The sequence below is a fragment of the Lacerta agilis genome, chromosome 5 (genome assembly GCF_009819535.1).
Source record: "Lacerta agilis isolate rLacAgi1 chromosome 5, rLacAgi1.pri, whole genome shotgun sequence".
NCBI classification, from domain to species: domain Eukaryota; kingdom Metazoa; phylum Chordata; class Lepidosauria; order Squamata; family Lacertidae; genus Lacerta; species Lacerta agilis.
Genome location: NC_046316.1, coordinates 51,125,193 through 51,151,427, shown reverse-complemented (window position 1 = coordinate 51,151,427; position 26,235 = coordinate 51,125,193). Strand labels below are relative to the sequence as shown.

The window sequence follows — 26,235 nt, the reverse complement described above, 5'->3', positions numbered from 1 at the left end:
TCAGTAATGCTATGTTTTTTTCCTGTGGATGCAGATTCATCTTCCAATTGTCACTATGTATTTGTCACTCTCTCTTCCTATGGGACAGGCCTGATAGCCTATCTGAGCATAAATATCCACTTGCAGCTTTTTTTTACCCTTGCCATTTTGACTAATAATCAGATGAACATCCTGAATTTTCTTATGGTTTAGAAACAGATTGATTATTTATCTATTTTCAGCTGGCAAGCATGATTCTGTCGTTGCCTAAATACAATATAAATCTAGATATCTGTAGAATTCCATCAGGAAAGCCAACATCAGCCCTAGTTTGAAAGCAACACTTCTCTTCAGTTTTCTTGGGGAACAGAGGGGGAGCAGCAAAGCTGGTCCATAAATCTACAAATTTTTGAGCCACCAAAGGAACTGATGTTACACAATGCTATCATTCAGAAATATAACTGCCAAACAGCATTTAAATCAAGATCAAGACCATCTTCCAATTGAGTGCATTTCTTTCTTTCTTTTTGAATGAATTCTAAGCAAAGTTACAATGAATAACCGTAACAGTTTTCTTTGTCTCTATCTCTCTCAAGTGAAGCCTAGAAGAAAGTTCCATGCCCTCCATTAATAATTTCCTCCTGAAATTTAGCCTAGTCTTCGTTTTACTATTATATTCTTAGAAATATATACTTTATTTGCCTGCCTGTGTACGTGATATTTTCATAAGCCACCTTGTAAGTTTTTACCCTGGAAGACTGCTGAATTATTCCTGGCTACTGTAATTATGATGTATCATGTTTGTTGGATTGTTTTAATGGCATATTCAGTCATTATTTTTGGTTTTTGAATTTTTACTTTGCATTGAATTCCTCTGTTTTGCATTGCCGCGGTATGGTTTTAATGAGAGCCAGCTCATAAATATTTTAAATAAAATAAAATAACAAATAAGAAAATAATATCGGAAATAAATTTTCCATGTTGTGAGTACATGGATTAATTTCATTTAACAAGTTATCCTCAAGCAATTATGTAAACCTGGTCCTAGACACTTGTTGAATTGTACTTACGGAACAGTGACCGAAAGAGGTTATTTGGCTAAATCCTTGTACATATCCACTTGTGTGTATTCAAAAATGCACATTGTTGCAGACAGTCATTGCATAAATATTGGCTCTGGCCTTGGAACTGTTTGTGATCAGTTTCTCATGTCAGGGGCTGAGACCAAACAGTAGGTGCAGCAACATATAGGTGAGAATCGGGGCACAGTGCACTAACCTTGAAGGCAATTTGTCATGTTTTAATGTTTCATGTTTTTTTGGTAAGTAAAGTCACAATTTCCCTTCCTGGGGTACAAGATAAACCTGGTGCTTATTCTACCTGAGTAGACCCCTCCTCTCAAGCAGAACTCAGGTTCTGGTATCTAATAACCAGGTAGACACTCCTCTGTGGATCCTGTATCTTTCACCAGGTTCACCTCCATCATAGGAAATTAGGAATATAGGAAGCTGTATGCAAGGCAGATGTCCTGCTACTGAGCTGTTGGCCCAGTCTTAGCTCCAGGGTGGGGGAAGGAGAAGGGGAGAGAGAAGAAGAAGAAGAAGAAGAAGAAGAAGAAGAAGAAGAAGAGGAGGAGGAGGAGGAGGAGGAGGAGGAGGAGGAGGAGAGGGAGGAGTTTGGATTTGATATCCCGCTTTATCACTACCCAAAGGAGTCTCAAAGCGGCTAACATTCTCCTTTCCCTTCCTCCCCCACAACAAACACTCTGTGAGGTAGTGGGGCTGAGAGACTTCAGAGAAGTGTGACTAGCCCAAGATCACCCAGCAGCTGCATGTGGAGGAGCGGCGACGCGAACCCAGTTCCCCAGATTACAAGTCTACCGCTCTTAACCACTACACCACACAGTAGGGGAAGAAGCTGCATGCACAGTGCAGTGCAGGGTTCTCTGGCACGAAGTGACTAGTGCATTGGGCTGCCTGGTAGGTTTTCACAGATGTCCTGGGATATTCAAAGCCTCATCTTCATACATTTCATGAAAAGCAGAACCAGTTGAGAAGACTAAGAGCAATGTTTGCAAGGGTGGGTTGCATATCCCTGAGTATTTACAGTGTAAGCAGTCATTAATTCAAAGGCATGAATGTGTGGACCTCCCTGTGAATTAGGTTTACAGGAAGCTATAAAAATAAGTTGTGTGCACTCATTTATCAAGGAGTATTTGAGTGGGCATATCCTGGAAGTGTCATGCATTGCAGCCAGTGCGCGGTGTGGGATTTTAAAAAGGAAGTGGGATTCTTTGGTCAGGCCCAGTTATGCCTACCTGAAAAGAAGTGGGATGGTATCTCATCTCGTCCTATCTAATTTCAAGCCCTGATTGCAGCAGCAGGTGCACAAGTTTTTGGCTACACATGTGCCACATTATTGGTATGGAACAGAATGATGTATAGAAAGGTCTCTGGAAAGTCAGAAAGAATGGAAAGAGGTAATGCGAAACTGGTGGCAGGTGTTGAATTGAGAGCAACCAAAAGGCCTCTGATGACAGAATGGGCAGCTGGGCTCTGTAGTGTTCAAGATACAAAAAAGGATGAGGCTCCTGTCTTGCTTAAAGTAGCATGCAAAATGTTCAGGTGGTTAAGTTATATACCAGCCCTCCTTTCTATACAGGGGCATATTTTAGAAATAGAGCTGTGGAATAAGCAACAGCTATGAATATAAATAAAGAGGAACAGAGTGGGGCTGTTAAGTTCCTAATATGCAGAAAAAGGAAGAAGCAATAGTTTTAGGAGTTCTGCTGCCAAAGAGGAATTCCTCTGGAGAGGAGATTAAAGTCTTCTTACTGGGTTCTTAAGAAGCAATTTGTTTTTTGATAGAAAATTTTGAGCTCACTTCCCATGTGGATTTCAAAAATAGGTCTCTGTCGTTACTTGGGCAGTGTCAGAAGCCTTTGTAAGAAACACTTTTTGTATTTGAAATTACACTCATTTTTTAGAAACCTTTTTCTGAGATCACTTTTCCATTTTTTCTGCTGGTAAAGAGAGGCAGCTGATAAGTAATTCAGCAAGGTGATTGTGGTATAAATTATATTTCTCTGCTGTAGAACAAGTCAAGTTGGTGCAGACTTTCGGAAAAAGAATGCTAAAAGCAGACTCATGGGTGGCTTCCCTCTCCTTCTCCTTTCACATCTCCCTTGGGGTGTTTCAACAGTAAAACTCAAATCTTAAGTCATTTCATATTTCAAGAACACTTTCTCTGAATTTCAGGGAATTTTTTTAATCCCTGAAAATTTGGGGGAATACAACCAAAAAGAAAAATGTTCGGCCACAAATTTGGAAGTGGATGTTTTACACCACACTGGACATGTTCAGAAGCTTCCTGCATTGGCCTCTGGTTTAATGATATTCTTGCAATGAACCAATGCAAGAAACTTTTGATCATTCCCTACATGGCCAGCAGCATCAAGAAAGTGTCCAGAAATTCTGGAACCCAAGGAACCCATTTTACCTTGGCAGTTAAGCAATGGAAGCAGTAGATCCGAAATCTGGACTGGACTCAGAAGGTTCCTTAAAATTTGAATCTGCCAGATCACTGCTGGACAACAATGGGTAGATCTGCCTACCTCTAGGGGATCCCCACTTTTCTTTTTAATTCATATCTGTGTTAGATACCTCAGCAGGATAAGAAGATAAAATATTATCTCTAGCATAAATTACAGGTCATTTTATATTACATGAAAACAATTCTTTCTCCACGTATCAGGAAACCTTTGCACCCCTATGGAACTTGAGTTTCCATAAATAGTTGATTGCCTAAGAGATACTCATTTTATTTGTGCTTCCTATTTATTTGTGTTTTTTAATTCATTTTGGTTATTCATCGCCTAATGCAACTGAGAGAAGCAGAATTAGTTATGCCATCCATCTCCTTCTGTCAGCTATCACTCCTTTTGCTCCTTCCTGCAAAAATATTCCCCTACTGCAGCCCATGCTACCCACTTCTTAGTAAGGGCCAAAGCTATCCCAAGTCTCCTCTGGAAGATTCCTTTTTTTCCTCCCACACACCAACCCCCTCAATCTGACAGAACAGAATTTTACATACAGCACTTCTGAACTCATTATTTGATTCATTTAAATCCCTGCAATAAGAGTGCATTAGTCAAGCATTTCACTCTCTGAGGGGCTCCATGGGAGCTTCTTGCAAAGGGCTTGTTAAGTCTGCCAATGCTCTAATGATACTGGGCTCTGCAATGTGAAAAGACCAAGAGACACCTGAGATCCAGACTCATAGTAATAGACTAGCTTTCAAGGCTTGCTGTGAACTTCCAGAGCATCTGACAGGCTACTATTGTTTGAAATAGGATGCTCATCTAGATCTGATTGTCATTCAAACTGCATGCTGTTCTTCTGTAAAACCCACCAGATCCCCTACATCATCCAATTGACATCCCTACAATGTAGGACCTACATCTTCACTTGTGGAATCTCATTTTCCTCTTCTCTAACTTGAGCCACCAAAGAGAGCTTCCATTCCACTTTACCCGTGTCAAGGGCCATTAACTCATACACTCTTTAAAAGGATCTGAAATCATTCCTGTTGGTGCGGTGCCAGTTGATTTGGTTTGGTCTTTCTGGGGATTGGATCAATACCATGAGGACCAAGAATGAGTGAAGACAGAATGGACAATCTCCTTAAAGTACTGGTTCATTATCATGCCACAAAGAATTTATTTAAATTTGTTTGCTAGCTGCTTTTACTCTACTGCTGTACTCTACTGATTGTGCCTTGTTCTTGCCTAGTTGCCCGATGTGGTTTTTCATCTCTCATAATTTTTCCTAGGTAGCAGGGATCAAAGGCATATTCCTGGCTAACAAGAAAGTGGAGGACCAAATTAAGACTTTCATCACCTACAACAAAGGGAGAGATTGGCGTTTGCTGCAGGCTCCAGATTCAGATCTGAGAGGAGACCCCATACACTGTCTGCTGGTCAGTGATGGAAATTTTCCAAGATGTAATTAGTGGGCCCATCACAATGGGCATTCTCTAAATCCCAGACAGAAAAGTAACTCATTGAAATCCATGGGATGCCTCCATAGGATCCAGCCCTGCATAGTTAGTCCCCCAATTTGCATCAATTATTTCCTTCTCCTGCCACTTTTTGGCTGATAATTAAGTGAATAACTTATCAACATCTGGTTTCAGTCTTTTCAAGCCAGAAGGGATCATTATGAAAATTTAAATGAAGGCTATGGAATTGTCCCAGACTTTGAAATGTTCTACAAAGAGATGGCTTGGCATCAATAATACTGATTTACATGGGATCTTTTCCATATTTCAGAAGATCTACAGTGGCTTTCAATACATTTAAATGCAACAACATTTAAATGTTTAAGTTATAAGTAAAATAATAGCAATAACCACTCAAAATCAGACTGGAACCAATTGAACCGCCAAATGTAATCTAAAAGGCTTGAATAACTTAACTCCACCTGTTATCCCACTTGAAAAGCTGAAAGATGTTCAGACTTAGAGTTCAGCAAATTTCCAGAGAAAGGGAAATTTCATGGTTTCAACAATGACAGAATGTCTTTTCTTTGGTGTTTATGATGCTCTTTCTGTTTTCTGTATTTCTATTATTAGGCCTTAGCATGAACTATCAGTGGAACCATTTAAAGCTTAGTATATATTTATTATAGAACAATAAATAGTATATAATAAATATACACAATGGGCAGGCTTTCTCTGTGCCTGTGGAACAACGTCACCTCTGAGGTGCACTTCACCATGGCATTGATATCCTTTCATTGTCAGGTGAAGACTCACCTGTTTACCTAAGGCCTATTGGGAGGAGTGAAATATATTGCGCTTTTTAATTTCTGGCACTGATGCTTTTAGTTGTAGCAACTTTTTAAAAATCTTGTTTTACATTGCAGTCGTACCTCCGTTTACGTAACCCTCTGGTTACGTAAACTTCAGGATGTGCGCATGGCAAACCTGGAAGTACTTGACTGGGTTTTGCTGTGTGCACATGCACAGAAGTGGTCCTCAGGTTGCGGAAACCTCAGGATCCAACCGGACCTCCGGAACAGATCCTGTCCGCAACCGGAGGTACCACTGTATTTTAATCTTTTCGCTTAATTTTTTGAACTATTTCTGCCCTGGGACTTTTGAATGAAGGGCAAATAATCAATAAATGAAGTATTAATTTGATTTTTTTTATTTGCCTTTTTCAGATTTGTATGATTGTTATGCCTTGTATTGCATAAACCTATTCTTATGTTGGTTTGAGCCACTTTCAGTATGGTCTACCTGGGAAAATGACATACAAGTAAATTAATGGTTGTGATGAGGATGCCTGTTGATCTTGGAGAATAATCTTGTAGTAGTGAGGGTCAAGATGAAGAGGCAGCAGTCCCTTTTGAATTTTTGGACTATTGGTTCACTTCAAATAGCCATGTGCCATATCCGTACCATACATTCAAGGCACTATTCTACCCCTTGACCTGCCATGGCTTTCCCAAAAGAATCCTGGGGATTCTTGTAGTTTGTTTAAGGTGCTGAACATGAGACCCCCTATTCCCCTCACAGATCTACAATTCCCAGAGTTACCTGGGAAGAAGCATTGACTATTAAATCAATTTGAGGATGTTTGCTGAAGTAATATAACGGCGCTTTAAATGTATGGTGTGGGTGTTGCGATGGAACGTTCTAATGAAACCTTTGTACCACAGAACTCAGATTCTCAAAATAATAAGCTATTTGGAAAAAGGAACTTCATAGCTTTAACAGCCTGGTCCAGGAAAGTGCAATCCATGTGCAGGCATGAAATGTCCCATGCAGACTGCCACTCTGGATTGTGTTCATATGCAGCTTGCTGCATGGGAAAGGGGGGGGGGCAGCATGCAGTTTTCCGAAGTGTTACTGACCAAATGCTGAGCTTTGAGAACTCTGTGCCTAGGGACTAATTCCAGCTGCCTCTTCCTCATTAAACAGGTTATCTGTCATGCCATACTTGACTGTGAGGATGTCTGTGAGGATGCCGGAAGAGGTGCTTGAGTACAGCAGTGTATCTGGCAAACATTGCTTTTTTGTAATAATTCATTGAAACCAAGAACAATTAATAGAAATGGTGATTTAGAATGGAAATGGACAGAAGAAAACATGAATGTAATACCAGGTGGCTGGCTTAGCCCATGTATTCAGTTTTTCTTTACCAACAATTATCTTTCTTCTTTCTCAATCCTTCCAGCCCTTCTGTTCCTTGCATTTGCATTTGCAAATCTCAGAAAACCCCTATACTTCAGGCAGCATCTCGAGCAAAGAGACAGTTCCTGGACTTCTGGTTGCTACAGGTAAAGGAATTGACTGGACTCTGTTGCTCTTACTCTTTTCAAGCACAGAGCTGCTGTTAACATTAGGGGGCAGCTCTGCCATTAGTCAAGTGCTTCATGAGGAATGTGCTCTCTGGATTTTGCGGGGCATGCACTGCAATGAAATTTTTTTTTCTAGATTTTGTCCCAAATCAACAGAGCTAGAACCTTGCATTTGTAGGCATATATCTTATTCATCCAAGTAGATATTTTAGTTGACGGGGCAATCACCTATGGTTTTGTGTGGGTAGATTAAAAGCCAGTGTGCTGTCACGGTCATAGCACTGCTTAACTGTCCTGTTTATCCTGTAACAGACATTTAACAAACAATGCATGTAAATGTTCCTGTCTCTATGATTATGTATGTGCTGTTGCTGTTACATTTATACCCCACATTTCCTCCATGGAGTTCAAAGTAGTGTACATGGCTTTCCCTCTTTTCATATTATTTTCACAACAAGCATGTGAGGTAGACTAAAAGTTGGTGACTTGAATCCTGGGGATTTGAACCTTGGCCTACCAAGTCCTAGTCCAACACCTTAACCACTATACACACTGTTTGATTTGTGGTGTGCAAAACAGGCTTTGGAGGTGCACAACAGTCACATCCTACTATGATCTCTTCCAGCCAATAATTCCATTATAACTGGTTACTACAGTGTAGGTGTCCATATACGACTGATTCTGGAAAGAACAATGTGGCCCCACCACCTGGCTTCTCTAAGAAATAAGTATTAAAATGCATTAGGTACAAAAGAAATCAAATATGCACAATAACATCACATTTAAAGCCAAGGAAACCTCAGATCTTTCCACTTGTGATTTTTTTGGAGATTCATCTTCCATGCTAAGTTCTAATTACATTGAATTTGTGTCAACACAGCTGACTGTTGTGGCTACTGTGTGGGCACTGTCGCCATCATTTTTCTATCCCTCTGCCTTGCCATCTCTCAATTTTTCTTCCCTGGGTGGGCTTTCATGCCATCACTGTGCTGTTCCTCTGTCAGAGTCAATTGCCTGTGAAATAGCATTGATCCATGCTGCTGTGCTTCACAGTAACCCTTACACCCAATCCAGCACAGTTATTTGCTGCCAGTTTGGCCTCCTGGCCTATAAGCCTGGCTGCCTTCAACAGCTCACTAAAGCTCAGCCTCATATTAAAACACGGAGGTAGAATCCAGTAAGAGATGGGTATCACCAAGAGAAAGCACAGATCATTGAAAATGCCTTTGAACAAACATGTATGGTGTATATTTGCATATTGAAATGGGATGAAAACCCAGTGCCATTTAGCTTCTGTCTAAATTGCCATGGTGACTCCAAACACCACTCAACCATGCTTTCTTTTTGGCTGTGAAGTTGCAGAATGTGGTCACAAAGTATTGCTACAAATAGATCTTTAGTTGGTAGGCAGTGACACAGTTCCTTTGAAGCAATGCCATTTTATGCCCTGCTGAATCTATAGTTGGTTGCTCTTACCCTTAGGCAATGGTTCATTCAAGCTTTTCACAGTGGCTGTTGGCTGTTGGGACAATGTGCCTTGCATGGCAGGCTGCCTTGGAGTGACTGGCAGTAACTTTGTATGTGGGCTTAATACTCTTGGGGGCATTTCTGCGCTTTATACCTTTCACAAAGATGCTGCCAAAGAATTAGTTGTGGAAGCTACGTCTGGCAGCAGCTTAAGAGCTGCTGCTCATAATTCATGTACTGTTTTCCCCATCAAAAAAGAAACTGAGAACACTTTGCCACTAGTGCGTTGATGTCCTCTGTTTGCCGGTGAAACCTATCTTTAGCGGATCTCAGGATCCTAATGACAGCTTCTTATAATGTTAAATGCCAGCAGTGCCCAGACCCTGATAATTAATTGTGACAGCCATCACAGCTCCTTTATGTCTGCATCTGCCTGCTCACAGTAGGATACCTCATCAGGCTGGCCATAGTCATCCAGTCTTGTGTAGAGTTCCCACAATTCTTAGCTCAGTGGGAGCTGTCCAAGGTAACAAAAAAGCTTGCTGAATGGTTGTCACTGTAGATAGCTTGTTTGTGTAACATGGGGTGTGTTCTGTAATTTCAAAACCTGCCAGCAAGTTGGCATATTCCTGATCGCAGAATCTTGCTGTGACTTCTCTGGCTGCTGGCTGATTACATGACCCATGCTTGGGCTCAAGGTAGGCAATAACCTTGGGCTAGGCAGGAAAGCAGTAGGTAGTCAGGCAGGGAACAGGTTGAGGGCCAGTAGGCTGGTGACACAGTGGGGTACCTTGATGACCTACAAATGACAGCAGTGGATCGGGGAACTTTATTTCAGCCAGTGCCACCAGCCTGGCCTTGTGCTGCTTCATGACTTCTCAGGCCAGGAGGTTATGGACTGTGTTGTGGATGTGCTAGCTGTAGATCCTTCCTTATATCAACAGCCCAGCACATGGAGAGAGACGTTCTCAATTCAAGCCCTCTTGCATATGACATAACTAGACTAGACTTGACTGCTCAACTTTCAGGAAATCCTATCGAATATTTCCTTGAAATTGTGAGATGTAGAAACTTGTAGCAGTGAAACATTGAGACATCATATAGTCACATAGATTAGCTTCTATTTCTAGGAATTAGAAAGAAAATATAATGGTATCCCTTTAAGTGAACAGCTGCAGGGAGAGCTGACCACTGTTATTTTATTGAGAAATCGCTATATATAAATGAAACCTAGAATGAAAGAACTTCAGACAGCTCTTATCCACTATCATTTTTACCTATTAATGCATCTATAATTTTCTCTCTAAATAATAGCATATTACATAGAGTTAAGGCATGTTTTAAATTTGCTGTGGGCTCTACAATTGAACAAACTGCTAACTGAACTGCAATGACCTCTCTCAAAAGAAGTCATGAATGGAGCTAGAGGGAGTGGATGAGAAGGGAGCAAAAGGGGACTCACTTATGCTATGGTGGTGAGCAGAAAATAGGAAATAGGATGCTGTTGTTTGCAATGAGTGTTACTTTATGTCAGGGGTTTCCCAGTTTTCTACTCCCAAGGCCCACTTGAGAGGACCACCAGTCACCTGATGGCAGAAGATGGGGCTGGAGTCAGGCACAAAATGCCATAGTCAGGATGCTTGAAGATAGGATGCTTAAGGATATCATAGCTCTAGCCCAGTGATGGCCAAACTTGGCCCTCCAGCTGTTTTGGGACTACAACTCCCACCACTCCTAGCTAATAGGACCAGTGGTCAGGGATGATGGGAATTGTAGTTCCAAAGCAGCTGGAGGGCAAAGTTTGGCCATCACTCTAGCTGCTCACTCCACCTCTTTCACTTCTGCCTCCATCTCCTCCATCACTTCTACTGGAAGAAAGGCAAGAGAGGAGATGACACACAGAAGAGGCTGCTGGGAGGCAGCTGGAGAAAGTGCGACCCACATAAACCAAAGCAGTGGGCCACTTGTGGGCCCTGGCTCACAGTCTGAGAAACACTATGCAAATACAAACTTGTTCTATGAAAGAGTTACTTTTTCTTATCTGGTGTTATCAAGAGACCATGGCATAGATATTCCTTTCATTCTGTCTCCAAAACCATTCTGTCTCCTAGGAACATAGGAAGCTGCCTTACGCAGGTAGCTCAGCCTTGTCCACACCGACTGACAGTGTCTTTTGTAGTTGCAAGATTCCAGGAGGTGAACCTGGGGGCTTCTACATTCAGAGCAGTTGCTCTACCATTGCTTTATGGCCCTTTCCTTAAGTTTTTTTTTAATATAAGTACCACACAATGACCGTATCTGAGAAAGGTTCTGGCTATATTGTTGTTTATACAGTCTTTGATTCAGAACTTTTGTGTGAGTGATGTATATTGTGGACGCTTCAGTGTGTGCAACCTGTGTGCACACAGGTACTCTAGAACTGGAGGGCTTTCCAAGAGAAGAGTCCGTGAAACCATCACAGGAAGAAGGAAAAGAGTCAGCTAGACTGTCCGTCTCTGACCTTCCATTGCCATGACACAGATTAACAGTGGCATGGTTGGTTTTGCACACAGGAAGATTCTATGGGCTGTATACACACCTGGACTTGAAAGCCTCATTGGACCTTGTTTGTGCATGCAGGAGCCTCACTACCTTGTTTTACACATGCTCAAGCAGGAAGATGCCACATGCCCATGCTCACAGAGGGTGCCCAGCACCGACATGATCATATGCAGAACAATGCATTCCTGTATCTCTGGCAATGACAGGACAACCTTTCATGTGGCACTTTGTATTAATCGCAACCCTTAAGCCTCAGGTTTTATTTTCAGCAACATAAGTGCCATTACAAGTTGGCAAGCTGCATCCTCTTCTCACTGATAGGAATGTGTCAAGCTGCATCTGGGCTTTAATTCTTCATTTTCAAACATTAAATGTCAGGAGCTCAATTAACATTTTCATTAGTGTATATTTATTGTGCTCCTATTGAGGCTACACAGAAGTTTGGGACTGACTCTTCCTTTCCTGTTATCTTTAATGTAAAACAAAACAAAACAAACCAATCATCTTACCTTCCTTTTTATTAGGATGAACTTCATGTCTGCTTTAAAAGTTAGCCACCCTGTAGGGTATGGAATGTTAGGAAATAAAGACACAGTGTCAGTTATTTCACCTGAAAGTGTATCATAGAGGTTTTAAACCCGGTTGTTGTATGTAGGCTTTGAGAAAAACCTGAGTATTCTGTGCTCCCCATACAGACAAGCAGGTCATGGGAGACATGCAGGAGGAGGCAAGTGGGGGAAGAAGGGGTGAGAGTCCTTGCACTAGCTTCTGGGTTAGCTGAATCTAGCCCTGAATTTAATGTCAGATTTACTAAACTCACTTCAACAAAACAAGGATCGAGGAGAGGTCTGACATCTCTTGAGTTGAAGTTCTGAGTGGTTCTGTTGAGTACTCCTGGAATGATATGCCAAGCTGCAGCAGACATAGGAGTAGCACTCCACCAAATGCAAACCTCTAAGACAGTTCCAGGAAAGGGATATGTAGTCGTGTAATTTTAACACAAAATCAGGATGTGGCATGCAACAGCTGAGAAAGGAAATTGGGGTCTGAATTTCAACATTGCTGTTAGGTTTGTTATGTTAGTAAATTCCCAGCATATGTTAAGTAAATAGGGAAAAGGAGGCAAGCCTATGTTGTGCCTGGGTGTTATGTGGCTCATAGATAGTTTTGTTGAGTGAGTGCAGAGATGGGGAACTGCCCCAAAGGAGCAGGATTGCAGCCAGTGCCTCTCATATCCTCCCTGCCCATTTTAATGCCATTTCTGTGTTGCATTAGTTACTCCTCTGGCTCAGGGTTAGGGAACCTGTGACTCAATCTGCATTGCCAATTGTCAGGGGTGGTGACAGCTGTAGTCCACAAGGTCTGCTGAGCCACAGGTTCCCCATTTGTTACCTAAGACATGGAAAAATTCAGTGCAGAATCAGATACTCCATGAAGGGATATGGTAAACTTTGCTTCAGTTGAGTTAGGAGTGATTCTATTGGTTGTATTTGCTTCTTATTACCTTCTGAGTTTGTGTTAAAATATAAAGAGGCAAATGGAGGGGGAATCACTTTCCCTCATCGAATTCCTTCAATTTCATAAAGTGTTCAAGTTAAATTCAAATTAAATGCAAATTAATACAAATTAATTGGCTAAAGCATCAGATTGTTTTTAAAGGATTTAACAGGGTCTTGTTTGCTTGCCTGCTATTTATGGCTGTATGTACAACCATAACAATTACATGTTGTTGTTGTTTATAAAAAAATTATTAAATGGAACACACTCTTTTATAATTTAATTCATTGCAAATAAACCTCAGCATGACTCAGCATAAACACAAATCCACAGAGCCATGTTTTTCAGTTATTTAATTCCATGTTTTATGGCTTTTCACTCAGTCCTTCCACCTGCTCCACAGTGGTTTCCCGTAATCTCTGGATTAAGGGCAGGGGAGTACTGCTTTCTGCAGTTGATTTGCTGAGGGGAAAGTGTGATTCCCCTCTAACCACACAGGAGCTTATTATATATGTATCTGCTTGTATTTCAGGCAATGTGGGTCCAGAATTATCATACACAGATGTTGGCATGTTTGTTTCTTCAGATGGAGGAAACTCCTGGAGACAGGTAATTCCTATAAAGGTTTAAGGTTTAAGGAACATCTGAATTTTCTGCATGTGTGTGTGTGTGTGTGTGTGTGTGTGTGTTTCTAGTTATTTCATATGTCTTGGAAGGACTCTATGATTCATGCTGTATCTTACATAATTGCAGATCTTTGAAGAAGAGTACAATGTGTGGTTCCTTGACTGGGGTGGAGCACTTGTAGCCATGAAACATACGTCAATGCCCATTGTCCATTTGTGGTAAGGATAATTTATTTAACATGTTCCTTAACAGAGGAGGTTTTATTCTAATAGCAGACTTTGAACTGACTTTCTCATGGTTCCTTCCACTGAATAACATTATCAGATGTTCTACCACTTGCTATAGCCCTTTCTTCAAAATATTTCTAAAAATAGAAAAATGATAGTGACTTGCTTAAAGGTACCTTAAAATTTTGTTATTTATTAACACAGTTATGCCTTATATTCCTGATCTGAAAGGGTGGAAAGGCTGTTAAACAGCATTGAAAACCAATTGCACATTAAATAAATGACCATTAAAGCTAATTCCAGAAAAGGAAGATAAATTCCACAGCCAGTCAATTCTGTGCAGCATAGTCAGTCCTAAGCACATTCTATTATTATTTGTTATTAATTTATTTGATTTATGCACTTCCTTTCAAGAGTTCCTAGGGTGGCTTACAAAAAGTTAAAATTGCATTAAAACAGGAATGAGTCCCTCTATGTTTAATGGAGGTGATTTCCTGGCAGATGTCCATAGGATTGCAACCTCAACTGAGTGGCATTAGGGGTGGGGGGGAAAGCAAGAGTTAACAGATAGTACACAAAAGAACAGCCACACATCTCATGTATATATCAACTATGTCATTGCTCTTTGAAAAATCCTCTTCTGCCACAGTGTTTAAATAGAATTTCTGTTGGTACTTACAATTATAACACTGCTCTCTGCAATATACATTGCACTGAGTTGTGTTTCTTCTAATGGACTGACCTGCTCCAGCTTCTGAAGCTGTTAATGGAGAAAATTGAAGGGAAAAGAGCTTTCAGGAACTGACATCCAAACACCCTGTTTGTGTTAATCAAAATAATCTTCCAGATGGACAGTTGTGCCTCTCTGTACAAAATGAGGCATTATGGCTTTCATTCAAATAATAATACAGCTTTGCAGTAGTCACAATGTGGAGTTATTAACAAATAGTGTCCTTCAGCTTCTATCACTGATGGTAGGAGTGGTGGTGTTGGGGCTTTGAAAGAAGATAATGAACTTTAAGCTGAAAGTTCAAACTTCATTTCTTCAAGCATCTGGTTTCCCATTATGGCTAGGGATGCTGGAGAAAATTGATCTTTGCAAGTTCCTATGCAAAATGACCTGATCAGCACCTCTACTTATTTTGAGGGGAAATGTACATTTGAATATGTATCTTGGTTGAAATTCATTTTTGGGGTGGGGGGGGTGGGGAGTCACGCACAGAATCAAATTATGAAATGATGGTGATGGTAAATGTGAAAGTGGTATGCAACAGATACAGACAATTTTGCCTATTCTTAATTATGGGGTCGTTTGCTAAAGTGAAGAATTGCAGTTTACCAAGTGATAACCAAAATGACCAGGTTAAATAAAAAATCTAAAGTCACTTCCAATGATATACTATAATACCATCTTGGTATATTTTCAGTAGGGTTGATCGAAAGAAGCGTGGGGTGGGTCTGCTCGCTTCACCATGAAAATATTTCATTCTAGTGATCTTTGGTGGAAGACAAGGATTAAAATGGTCACCTCTTTTAAAGTGGTAGGCAGGACAGTTTTCACTTTGTTTTGCTAAGAGGAGAGTGATCACAATTTCACACTGAATCTTTCTTTCTAGAGGAGTGTTGCTCTTTCAATGAAAGCTTTCTGTTCTCTGAAATGTCGCCTTTCAATATAAAAAAGATTTGCATTAGCCCTGTTTTCCAATGTTATAGACATTTTCTTACCTCCAAAGAAACTAACTGAATAACCAGCAATTTGTCCATTTGTTTTATTTTATTTATGAGCCTTCAAGAGCCTGCTTTTAGATAGCTGAACAAGATATAAATGTTAAAATAAAATCTATTCATCAATAAGCTGCCAAATTTTCAGTTCCAAATCCAATTTTCAATTCATCTGTCTTTGGAATCTAAATGCATTGACTGACTTGTTGCTCACTAATCAGTTGATTAGAGGGAAGGGATATGCATGGTTTTTTATATATATAATGTATGCTGATGTTCAAGTATGTCATTAGAGGTTACTGAGGATCCAATCTTTACAAATTCCTCCACATCATCACCTGATCCACAACTCTCAGACAACTCTCAAAGATAATAGATCAGAACTTAGTTATCCATTAGATTTGGCTGTTCTCTGAATGCTGTGACCCAGGTAGCCTCAGTTTGCACGGCCCTGTGGCCATCAGTCCTTGCACGAGCTTCTCCAAACTCGGCCCAACACCATCTGATTTATAAATAGCTAACTGCCTGCTTGGCTTGCCTGGCTGCCTTTGTCAGGCATAGGCAAACTCAGCCCTCCAGATGTTTCGGGACTACAACTCCCATCATCCCTAGCTAACAGGACCAGTGGTCAGGGATGATGGGAATTGTAGTCCCAAAACATCTGGAGGGGCGTGTTTGCCTATGCCTGGCCTATGTGCTACTAGCTACGTGCAGATTATTCATTAGCTACATCTCCCAATGCCTTACTTTCTTCAAGCAATGTCCAATATCAAAAGAAGGTACCCAGCAATATCGCTTCCTTTCCAACAGATTTGGACTAGGGAATTAAAGGCTGTTCTTCAGCCATCGAAGAGCTTAGAGAGGGGGAAGCAAACAGGAGCAGGGATGATAACCATGTTAGAGCACTATCTCTTCGAAGTACAAATACCTTCCAGATAGATTGCCCATACAGTGGTCAACCTGATGCCTGTGGGAAATCTGCAAGGAGGCGCTAAGCAGCAGAGTACTCTGCTCTCCTGCAGTTTCCAGGAACTGGTATTTAGAAGCATTACTGCCTCCAACTGTGGAAGCAGAGCAAAGCCTCCATCGTGGCTAGCAGCCATGAATAGAATTATCATTTGTCTACTCGTCTTTTAAAGCCATCCTGGTTGGTGACCTTCACTGCCTCCTGCAAAAGAGAGTTCCATAGTTTAACTATGCACCGGGTGACAAAGTACCTTCTTTTTTCTGTCCCGAATATTCAAACATTCAGCTTCACCGGATGTCTATGAATTCTAGTGTTATGAGAGAGGGAGGATATATATGTAGGAATGGGATGGAATGGTTATTAGAGATGAAAAAAAATATTTGAAAGAGACGGACCATATATTGACAGATCTGCCCAAGGCTTGATTCTATGAAACATTCTCCAGCATCAAGACTTTAAGACTTTGACTTGGCTTTTCTGGGATTTACAGAAGGATAGTGTGGATTCCACAGGGGCTTCTGTTTTTTGAATCCAAAACTCAGCGAAGACAGTTCTGCAGGGAAAAAAGAAATCTCATATCAAATATAGCCATGAACTACAGTGGAATAAGCAGAGAAAATACTACCCATTGTAAATAAGGATCAGACTTTGTGTGGTAGTTCTGTGTGGTTCCTCTCCAGCTTTGAAGGCTGCGCTTGTGTAAAAGGAGGGGCTTCTTAACCTCCCATTGTTTCCTCATCAAAAATCCCCCCCCCATGTGTGTGTTTGTGTGAGGAATGGGGGGGGTGGTATTGTAGCTGGATGAAAAGGGGCTATGAAGCCTTTTCCTTGGTCCTCCTTTCCAAATTGCAACCTCTGAGGCCACATTTAATTTGTAAAAATCAGTAAATAAAAATGTCAGAGAAAACCTACAACACGACTGGCCATCACTTGTTGTTTGGTCCTACCGAAGGGGCCAAGGATAGTTCTTAGCCATCTTACATAAAAATACCTCTCTTATGTATGCTCACCTGCAAACAGAGATATACATTTTTGTATAGTTAAGGTCAGCAGTTGCAAATGTATTCACTAGACAATGAAAATGTGTAGTTTGTTCTCCCTTGTGCTCCATTCCTCCAGCTATAACTAGGATAATTTCTATGTTTAATTCTGGAATTGGAATATGCATGGTTTGCCTCAGGCTCCACCTACTCCAATTCAATTGCTTTCCCCCTTCTTTTATATTGCTGGTGAGCTGACGTGCATTGATCAAACACAGGAGAAAAGTAATATTGATACTATTGTACATAAGAGTGCATCAGGATTCTTTTTTGACATGTTTTTTTTTGATGTGCATGTGTGCCCCTGTAAATAATCTTGATGCAATTATATTGACAAAAATAATCTTGATGCAGTTGTGTTGACTGCTTTTTCACAGTAGCTTCTTAACATACACAAGTGCACATGCACACTGGTAAACATATATGTGCAGTCATGTACAGTGGTGCCCCGCTAGACGAAAATAATTCGTTCTGCGAAAATTTTCGTCTAGCGGGTTTTTCGTCTTGCGGAGCGGCAATGACAGCCGCGCTCCGCAAAACGAAAAAAAAAAGACGAAAATTTTTCGTCTTGCGAGGCAGCCCCATAGACTTTTTCGTCTTGCGGGGCAGCCTTCCGCTAGACGAATGCCTTCGTCTAGCGAGTTTTTCGTCTTGCGAGGCATTCGTCTAGCGGGGTACCACTGTATACTGCCTTACCAAGTTTTCCAGTCTCTGTCACTTGTGCATGTGCTCACTCATAAACTTACCTATTTCTTTACTAAAAAAAACCCACTTTTAATATGTTCTTGAAAACATATTTTATAGCTGATCTTATCTGAAAATGCAGATTTCTAAATTCATTTTTCCTCAAAACACACACACACACACACACACACACTACACTTTCGTTCATGTTCTTTTTTAAAAAACAACAACAACAACAACAACAACAACAACAAAAAACAGGAACTCTGTCTGAATATTGGTTTGTAGATCACATTATCCCCAGGACCACAGATTGGTCCTAAAGGTGTGGATTAAGTCAGGTCATATCATAATGGGGAAGATCGAATTACTCAAGAATTCCTAGTTCAGCAATGTTTGACCAGATAATTCAACATGTTGTATTCCCAAGAACTATTTATTTATTTATGCTTGAGTTTTCATATTTCAGTCCACATACATACTTACTCACTCACTCACTCACTCGCAGAGTTGGAATACATTCATACTATGTTTCTTTCCTTTTTGAATTAATGGTTGCTGTACGTAACACAATGCATATTTAAATCAAGAAGAATTTTGCATAGAGTGTTCAAAATAGTATATGTGGTAAAAAAGTGAGAACATAAAACCTCCCTTTGATTATTTAAAAAAACCCCATTCGCTCCTGAAACAAACTAATAGGCAATAGTTGCCTGCATTTGCTGAAGTGACGTCTTCCATTGGAGGATCCAATTTCTCCTGATTGGCGCTAAGCTGGTATTCAATTTGGGCAGCACCATCCCTCTTTGACTTTGATAACTGTTCATGGAGCGTTATTTCTTCAAAGAGCATTAATTAATAACAAGTCAAGGCAGTGAAGATTGGTGCCTGTTTATAAATCCCGCTATTGTCTCTCACCGTCCTAAGAAGGTGCTTAATTACTTTGGAAATGGCTCCAGTGAAACCCTTTTATGTGCATTTATCTCCTCTCTCTCAATCCCAGGGTGAGTTTCGATGAAGGAAGGACCTGGAATAAATATGGCTTCACATCAAAACCTCTCTTTGTGGATGGGTCCCTCGTGGAGCCAGGCATAGAATCACAGATAATGACGTAAGTTGCAGAGTTAATCAAGGTGCCTTGGCAAGACAATGGGTTTGTGTCTCTTTGGCCGTCCATCAAACTCAATGCCGTGTTCATTTCAGGGCGAGGCTGTCTGTATGCTGGCTCTTATGCTACTTTAATAATTGTAATCCTCTCTGTCCCATTCCCAACCCCCCAATAGCTTTGATAGTTGCACTTCTGCAGTACATTGTTTCCTTGGATGCCAGATCAAATGCATGTGATGCAAAAACAAGCTACCCTTATTTACAGAACTGATCAAAGTCCAGGTCACCAGTTCTCTCTTATAAGCAGTGGTTAAACAATCTGATTTCTGTGGACATGCTCCTGATTACTCACGGTAAATGGGAGTTTTAGTTTATCTCATTCATCTCGTTTGTGCCTTGAACTTTTATTTTTCAGTGCACAGTTTGAGGTATTTGTTTTGTCCTATAAGCCCTTAATAGCTCCAGATATTAAGCTCAACATTAGCCTTACCTATAGGGATAGGGAGAAATTCAATTCAGTTTGCATTTTAAGTTTGCAATTCAAGTTTGCATTCACACTTTCCAGAACAATATTGAAACCGAAACGCAGCCAACCTCTGAAATTCAATTTCCTCTGAATTTTGAAATGCAGTTCTCCAGCCAAGTAATGTGTATAATCATGCATATACTAGAGTGAAATATAAATGTATATATTAGTGAAATGAACATACAAAGATGCAGCATATATGGGGAAAGTGTTTTCAAAAATTAGGTAATATTGCATTGATAATGTGTATATTAGGGGAAATTCACAATAAAAAGTTGATGATTTTTCATAAGGGCCTTAAACAAATAAAAAACCTATGTGGAAATGTTGAAAACTGAACTTAAGATTGGGAAAAAATGAGAAACCAAAATGAACAGATTTGTCCATTCCTATACATCCATACTCGCCTCTTGTCTGGATCCAAGAATATGTCTGAACAAGCTGTAGGGCCTTTATTGGTCATTAGTTTTTTTATTAGTTTTATTAAATATAGTTTATTAAACTTATTCATCACTTCACGCAGCCAAAAGGCATTCCAAAGCAAATTACAAGAAAAATAAAATACAATATTATATATCATTAAAACAAGGCAAATAAACTAAGTGTTCACCCATGATATCCATCTACACCCAATGCAATGTGAGAATGAACACCAGAAACAGCTACTAATACCATTTATATTGTCGAAATGCTAAGATTTGATGTTTGCTGATTTATCGTGTTTTTAATACTCTGATGGGAGCCACCCAGAGTGGCTGAGGAAACCCAGCCAGATGGGTGGGATATAAACAACAACAACAACAACAACAACAACTATTATTATTATTATTATTATTATTATTATTATTATTATTATTATTATTATTATTATCTTGGCATTGAAAAGATGACAGTCAGTGGCAAGCAAGCTTATGTGGGGATAGCATTCCCTGACTGGAGGGCAGCCATAGAAAAAGCCTATTCTCTTGTTACTCCTCTGTAAATATCTCTTGGAGGGGTCACACAGAAAAGGGCATAGGATGTGGGTCCCAGGTTCCAGGGGGGCTCAGGTCCATTTGCTGGATTGCTGCTGCAGCTGCCAAATCTTCTCTGGTCAGTTTAATGTAGAATTATTGCTGCTTTAAAACTCTAAAAGAGTCATGGACCACATCAGTAGGGAGATCTCTTTACATTAACCTGCTTGGACTACCAATTTCCTTTTCAAAAACTCTATTGTAGTGCAACAAGGTGAAGAACCTCTATGTTAAAATGAGTACGCTGTAGAAGCATGCGGTTTCTAGTACTAAGCCAATCTTACTACAGGGGAAAGGATTCAGCCAGCATATTTGGTAAAGGCAAACAGCTTATTTTAAAGTGACAAGCCATTAAGCTTTATCTTGGTTTGGCTACTTCACACCTGAGAGAGTGCAATGTGCTTAGATTCCTTATTATGTTGTTAGCAGTGGCTTCTCAGTTTGTCCAGTGGATAATGATATGTCAGCAGGAGACAAAGCTACCGTTCCACAAAATGGTCTGTTTCTCTTCCTCTTTTTTGTTTGTAGGTATGTCAGGATTTTATTTCCAAGGAAATGTGACTGCACTGGAAATGCGAAAACAGTCGTTATCTATAGCAAAATTGCTGTGTATGTGGGTGGATGAGTGTTAGATATGGCACCTGGAAAAAAACACAACACACCCCGGCCTCTGCTTTCATAAAAATGATGTCAAGTGAAAACCAGTGTTATGGATGTGTGAGACAGAAGCAGGGGAGTATGGATAGCTATCAAAGGGAGCACTGAACAATCTACACTGGGTAAATTTATTCTGTACACTCAGCATTTCCAGACAGCTGAAAACTTCCTAACCTAGGAGATATCATCGCGTCAGTATAAAATAGCTTGTATAAAATACAATGATATTTCTCTAGATTTTGCTTTCCCAAAAGTTCACATCATGGCAATAGTCTATTATTTCCCTACTGTAGCCAAGACTAAGCAAAAAAGCAATTTCACCTCATCATAGTTCATTGACAGTGCAGCTAACAGTCTTCTTGCTTTCAGTTCAGCTGCTTCTGTCTCTCAAGTCTAGATCCCCTGCAACACTCTCCATCTTGGCTTCTTTCTTCTGATTTCTGTTCCCTGTTGTACCTGGGTTTCTCTCCCCCTTTCAGCTTCTTGAAAATTACCATCTATGACTTTTTGAACCTTCTGGCAAGAGCAGCCTCAAAACAGAAAACATCCATTCTACAACTGAGAACTGGCACAAAATGGCTGAAAAGTTCCATTCCTCCACAGCATGTTTAGCATTAATGTGCTTATGGGGATGTGGAGTGTGTGGAGTGCAACCCCCCCCCCAAAAAAAAAATTCCATTTGCACTGCAACCTCTTTTAAAGCCAAATACATGTACATAGATAATTAGCCAGTTGTACGATTAATTGCTCAAGCAATTACCCAAGGATTTATCTCAATACCTAATTATGATGGGTTTCCCCATACTGATGTAGAATGAATTACTGGCTAACTCTGTTCCAAATGCTTGGCTTCCCAAGCTTCATGATGAAGATAATCTTACGAGATGTTTCTTTTCCCTAAAGATAAAGCATTTCAGGCTGCAAACAAAACTCTGTCTCAAATGTGCTTTGATAAGAGACTACAAAGTGCACAATTGAGGTAGTATAGATTTCAGTTCACAGTTCAGTTTTCAGGGCTATAGGAGTCTGGACAACAGTGCCTGGCTCACGATTCAGAGGCTTAGCTCTCCTGTTTTCATTTTATCATTGAACCTTGAACCACAGAGCCCAGCTCTGTCCTTGGGATAGGCCCTAAAGCACTAGGCAAGCGGACATAAGAATATGTTGCAGAGTGCAAGCCTTTTATTCTGCTATCAATGCCGTACCTGCATTTGATCAGAATGGAAATGTCCCTTGTCAAGGCTGAGAGTCTGTCAGCCTTTCATGAACAAGAGTAAGCAAAGAAAAACACAAAAAACCCAGAATAAGTTAAAAAAAAAACAAAGAAGGAATGATATGCTTGGGGGAAATGCCATTAAAAATTAATGCTCAGTTCCCTCTCTCTTCTCGTTCAGAGCTATTTTTCATGTAACCAGGAATCCTTTTGAAGCAAATGTCACACAAAGCTGTTTGGAACATCGGAGACACATTTTGGAAGAACCCCCCCCCCATTCTAAAGCCTTGATTTGTCGTTCAGCAAACTTATATTTTGATATTCCATTAATGCCGCTTCCCATCTTTCTTTCTTTCTTTCTTTTTTTGCAGGCGCAACCAACTGACTAATCTGTAAATCCGGCCTGAATAGAACACCCTTGTAATTATATGTTCAGCAGATTACGCTGCTAATTGCACTTGGCGCATTGGGTAGCTTGGAGATCACTCCTTGGCATGTCATTTGCTGTGTTTTCACACTCATGCCAAACCTTTAAGGAAAGTGCCTGTTCAATTGTTAAGCAGTTGAATGGCCATTTTCTAAACGGTTTCAGCACCTAGACACAGATGGAATTAAGTTCTTCTTTGTAGCCATTAAGATAAATTAGCATTCAGCATCTGGGTCTCTCCTGTCCATCTCATTTCCTTCACTTATTTTGAGAAGTCTCCATCACAGCTAGGTGGGAAATCTTTCTCAGTATTCTACTGAGAGAAGAGAACAATGCACCGGTGTGTGTGTGTGTGTGTGTGTGTGTGTGTGGCTGGCTGGCTTTTGTGACATTACTCACCATTACAGTGTAATGGCTTCTCTTTAATTGCTGCCCATGGTGGCCATTTTGTGCTGGTGTCCATGACACACTTTTGGGGTGTAATTCTGACTTTCAGTGGTTCACACTTGGTAGAGCAATTTTCTATGGCTGCTGGCACATTCAGCTGTAACTTATTTATGTTTTTCCTGGACTGTCTGAAAGATAGTGAGAACAGTTTGGGTTGCTAATGTTATTTCCCGTTGTGGTCTTTGCAATATTCAATCCCAGTCTTCACCAACCAAAATGGCAGCCATTAAGCCTCATCCATTCAGTGGGATTTCGGACTCAGCTATAAGGATGTGTGTCAGGTGGCATATACATTAATTAGACAACAGTTATTCAATGTGTGCAAAGACTTACCTGGGGCTAAGCCCCATTGAATTCATTGAAACTTGAGTAGATATAATTAAGATTCAGGCAGGTAGATACTCCTGTTCTTCTGAATAGCCCCAGAAGGTTATTGGCATTAATTTCATAAAGACTTGCCATTGGGGGGGGGAACCCATGGGTCAGATTGTGGTTTGTGATGCAAAATGTGAGAGCAACAAAATGGGAGAAAGACTTTTCTTTAGCAGATAGACATCATAATGAAATTGACAACAGTTTACATCCATACTAGACACACATGAACATTCCCATTTGCCTACCATGCTGAAGCACTTCTGTCATGCTTGAGCACAGGTATGGCACAAGTGGAGAAACTGAGTGGTCTCTCTCACTGATGCATCTTTCTGTTTCCCACATCCTTCCCTCCCAATGTGCTGCAGCAGTGGAAGTATGTAATCAGGGAAGGATTTGTGTGACTGTAGAGGTGAAGCATCCCCTGTCTCACCATCTGCCGATGGGGAAAGGGAGCCCACCACTGCCATCTGGAATTGTCGAGGCAACTCAATACCCATTGTTTAGAGTCTGTATACTTCATGCTACTATATTACCATCAGTTAATTTTTCCTTGTTTTGTTTTATGCAATAAACTAGCTGGATAAGTTTTTTTTTAATGCTGTAAATAGAAAGACTACAAAGGGCAATTTAAACATTGCTTTAGAAACATCTCCCGCTGTCCTCCAGATGCCTCTGAATAGGACTTGTTGGGAAAGAATGGTGGGATACAGCTATTGCCTTTATGTCCTGCTTTTGAGCTTCACAGAGACATCTACTGGTAGTTATCCACCATGGGAAACAGGATGCTGGATGAGTCATGCCTTTGGGTGTATTCAGAAGAGCTCTCCTTATGCTTGTATCATGGGCCTCCAATGATGGTGCAAACCAGTGTGTGTGAGGCTGATCTTTTCCTTATTTACTGTAGCCCTCATTGATTACTACATTATGATGACAACAGAATCTTTGCCAACAGATTACGCATATCCATATATATAGATGACATATATTCTGACATACATGATGTGCATCATGAATTCAATTGAATTTCTTCCCATGTTACTCCTTTAACCAGAGCCCCTTGGTCATTCAGACAGTTCCAATGATCTAAGTGGATGAGGTAGAAGGCCACCCCACCTTCTCAGGCAGACCTAGTCTGGCCTAGCCATTCCACTTCCTTCTTTAAAATTCCCCCCTCTGCCCAGATCAAATGATCAATTATCAATTCATCCAGTAATAATTTGGTGATAAATTTATCACATATGTGCATGTTTCCATTTGATGTGTTTACATGTTTAAGGAGTATCTGCAGTAGTCATTTTCCCCAAACCAGCTGTGGTTTGGCTTAGCATATCATGTGTACCATGGCACTATGTCTCTTCCCCCTTCCCCACCATGTGACTTCTGCTTTAGTAAAACTTGCTTGCCTGAGCAACCTTAAATCATCCTTAGTCTGATGCATGGTGATGGTGTGGCTTCTTGTGGCTGCTGTGTTCATAGGGAGAATTCTGCCTCAGTATGGGCAGATGGAGTCCAGGTCCTTCTTGCTCAATGATTCTAATGGTTATTATTTTGTGTGGTGGTGGTGATGGTGGTGGGTTTTTACATGATACCACAGAGGTTAGTTTGTTGACTGGCAGGAATCCATTAAAGACTAGCTTGTCTTTGATACCAGCTCACAACTTGTCCAGAATACATTAATTATTGTTTTATGTATAGTTTACTTCTATGAATATTTTTATGTATCTTTCCATGCATCACTTTCCCCATAATTTTTAGCCTTATTTACTTCGCTGGAGTATATAGTCACTAAGTTGTACCCTCTACCCTCAAGATAACAATCTCGAGACCACTGTACAAATTAAATCAAATGATTGAAAGGCTTCTAAGTAGTTCTTCCAAGACTCTATTTATTGTTTAGTGAAAGAATTATGGAGTGTTTGGTTAGAAGATCTTCCTTTAAGCTGTCATCTTTCATCTTTTATGTCTCCTTTATTTCCACCCTCTTCTCCATGTGTATTATCTTGCCAATGATTAGATAATTTAACTCTGGCTCCCCTTCTACTCTCTCTCATTCCCAATCCGTGTCTGCTTCAATTAGGTCCTGGTTCTTTGACTTACTTTCCTGCCATCCAATTTCTCTTTAACCAGTGACCTCCATGAACGCTAATTCTATCTAAACCCTAATAAAAAACAATCAGGAGGTTACACAGCCCATTAGGCTGGCTTCAGAGCTGTAATTCATGTTTTATTCATGTCCCAGCTTTCACCCTCCAACAATAAAGGCAAGGCTACTAGCTAGAGCTGTGCGTGCATGCATGTTTATCTGTTGCTTACTGTCTGCATCCATAACAGTGGTGCCTCTTCCTAATGTGTACA

At 40.5% G+C, this 26,235-nt stretch overlaps 1 protein-coding gene across 2 annotated transcripts in view; it reads left to right on the top strand.

Annotated features, from left to right (window-relative positions):
• The window catches only part of SORCS3 (sortilin related VPS10 domain containing receptor 3), a 410,921-nt gene that overhangs the window by 315,957 nt on the left and 68,729 nt on the right, over nucleotides 1–26,235 (top strand). For both annotated transcript variants that reach the window (XM_033149721.1, XM_033149722.1), the window contains exons 10-14: nucleotides 4,810–4,956; nucleotides 7,220–7,322; nucleotides 13,381–13,457; nucleotides 13,602–13,693; nucleotides 19,119–19,226. In XM_033149721.1, coding sequence (XP_033005612.1) covers nucleotides 4,810–4,956; nucleotides 7,220–7,322; nucleotides 13,381–13,457; nucleotides 13,602–13,693; nucleotides 19,119–19,226 — 527 coding nt within the window. The remainder of the gene's footprint in view (nucleotides 1–4,809; nucleotides 4,957–7,219; nucleotides 7,323–13,380; nucleotides 13,458–13,601; nucleotides 13,694–19,118; nucleotides 19,227–26,235) is intronic.